Source organism: Capsicum annuum, chromosome 8, assembly GCF_002878395.1.
Source record: "Capsicum annuum cultivar UCD-10X-F1 chromosome 8, UCD10Xv1.1, whole genome shotgun sequence".
In the NCBI taxonomy this organism is placed as follows: Eukaryota; Viridiplantae; Streptophyta; class Magnoliopsida; order Solanales; family Solanaceae; genus Capsicum; species Capsicum annuum.
The window spans coordinates 39,218,367-39,221,044 of NC_061118.1; the positions used below are offsets into that span (position 1 = coordinate 39,218,367).

General features: G+C 29.6%; 1 protein-coding gene across 1 annotated transcript in view; it reads right to left on the reverse strand.

Moving 5' to 3' along the window:
- Nucleotides 1-1,746: 1,746 nt before the first annotated feature.
- Nucleotides 1,747-2,678, reverse strand: part of LOC107857245 (short chain aldehyde dehydrogenase 1) — a 4,210-nt gene continuing 3,278 nt past the window's right edge. The window contains exon 3 of the mRNA XM_016702175.2: nt 1,747-2,369. Coding sequence (XP_016557661.2) covers nt 1,825-2,369 — 545 coding nt within the window. The 3' untranslated portion in view covers nt 1,747-1,824. The remainder of the gene's footprint in view (nt 2,370-2,678) is intronic.

Below are 2,678 nucleotides of genomic sequence, written 5' to 3' on the forward strand. Positions count from 1 at the left end.
TTATAAATTAGTATATAACTATACAAATATATATTGCAATGTATATATATATATTGTAGTATATCTCATTTAAAGTATTACATATACATAGAATAGAGTGTATGTATGTGAATAGATCTTCTATAGACGTGTATATTTAACGTATATATGTGTATATATTTTATAAATTAGTATATAACTATACAAATATATATTGTAATGTATATATATTGTAGTATATCTCATTTAAAGTATTACATATACATAGAATAGAGTGTATGTATGTGAATAGATCTTCTATAGACGTGTATATTTAATGTATATATGTGTATATATTTTATAAATTAGTATAGAACTATACAAATATATATTGTAATGTATATATATTGTAGTATATCTCATCTAAAGTATTACATATACATAGAATAGAGTGTATATATGTGAATAGATCTTCTATAGACGTGTATATTTAACGTATACATGTGTATATATATATATATTGTAGTATATTTTATTTAAACTTTAAAGTTTAAAGTAGTACATATATATTTGGATGGTGCGTATATATGTGTAATTGTGTATATGTGTATATATTTTTTAAATTCTAATGTAGTATATACTATATATATAGTGTATGTATATTGTTTAACATATTTATAATGTATATAGGTGGGTATATCTAATGTATATTGAAAAAAAGTTTTTTTTTTATATTTTTGACCGGGTTTGATCGGTTTTTTAAATGGGTTTGACCGGGTTTAGGTGGGTTTGACGGGGTTGGATTAAGTGAGCCGAGTTAGGGTGATTTTTTATTTTTTTTACTGTTGGGCCCGGCCCGGCCCACTTAGACCCCAACCCGGCCCCGATCCAACCCTCAACCCGGGTAAATAATACAGACCAATTCCGGGTTGGCCCAGCTCGGCCCACTTGACAGCCATAGTTTTAAGCATGTCATGCAGAAAGTAAAAAGTTCCTAAAAAACTACATTATTTTTTCAACAGAAAAAGAACATATATACCCCTGAACTATGATAAATGATATGTATATACCCTTCATCATACTTTGGGTACACATATACCCCTACCATTAATGAAATGGTACGTATATGCCCCTTACACTAACGGTAAGGGCGTATGTGTACCCCAAAATATGATAGAGGGTATATAGGTATCATTTATCATAGTTTAGGAGTCTATTTGTTTGTGTTTATACTGATGCAGATTCATTTTTCATGAGTTATGTACTGATAAATAATCAGTAGCTTAATCTTGTTCAAAAAGTTCGACCAACAAAACTGAGAATGGATATATACGTTTGTGTATCTTCTGTAGATCAAATCAGGCAAATTAGATTAAAGAGTTTTTTTTTAAAGGGTTTAAATGGTGATTTGAGTTTTTTTGTTAAAGAAAGAATACATGTGAAATTTTTTTTAAAAAACGAGGGTAAATATCGCCCCAAAATATGACATTGACGGTAAATTTAGCTTCAAAATATGACGAAGGATATATTTAACCAATTTTTCAAAGTAAAGGGATAAATTTGACCCCAAAGTATAAAATCGAGGATAAATTCGACACTAAAGTATGACGAACAGTATATTTAGCCAATTTTTCAAAGTCGAAAGGTAAATTCGACTCTTTTCCCTTATTTTTTCAATATACTTAAAATGAAAATAATACAAACAAATTGAAAACGAACCGAATATAAACAAAAAAGAAAAAAAATGAAGTACAAGTGTATCACAAGATCTGATAACAATTACAAAACTTTCAAAAAATAAAAATGAGGTTCGAATTAAATCCTCAAACACATTATTATTAAAGAAAACTAATCCAAAAATCCAACTTAATTAAATCCACTAAGTATCTCACTAATATACATAGGACAAAGTGGATTAGTTTTACTATAACCTCCATCAATCATTAAATTTAATCCACTAATATACTTAGCTTCATCACTTGCTAAATAAACAGCAGCATTAGCAACATCATTTGCTTCTAATTTTTCTATTTTTAAATTTGATGATTTCATAATTGCTTCATCAACTTTATTTTTATCAATTTCACCAACAAATTTTGTTAACAATGGTGTATCAACAACATGTGGTGTGATACAATTTACTCTTATACCATATTGCCCTAATTCAACACATAAATTGTTCGATAGACCGATAACCGCGTGCTTGGACGCAGCGTAGGTGTGCGGTGACATCCCGGCTACTACGCCCGCCACGCTCGCCGTGAACAGAATGACACCTTTCTTAGCCGGGATCATCACGCGTGCAGCGTGTTTGGCGCCCAGAAAGGCGCCAAACACGTTGATGTCGAATACTTTTTTTAAGTTCTCGTAATCCGTTGTGGTGATACCTGGAGCCATGTTTCCGATTATGCCTGCATGCATTTAGGGTGACAAAATTAACTTATGAAAATAGGGAAAGGACGTAAATAACACTTCAGATGAAACTATTGACATGAAAATGACCATTGAATTTTAATTTTATTTTCTAACCATTTGTTGACAGCTTAATACAATCTTGAGACAAATTTGATGCATATCTTATACAGATATGCATTCTATACAATGAAGATACAGTTTTTATACGCATCTTATACATACATACATATATATATATATACATACATATATATATATACATACATACATACATATATATATATACATACATACATATATATATA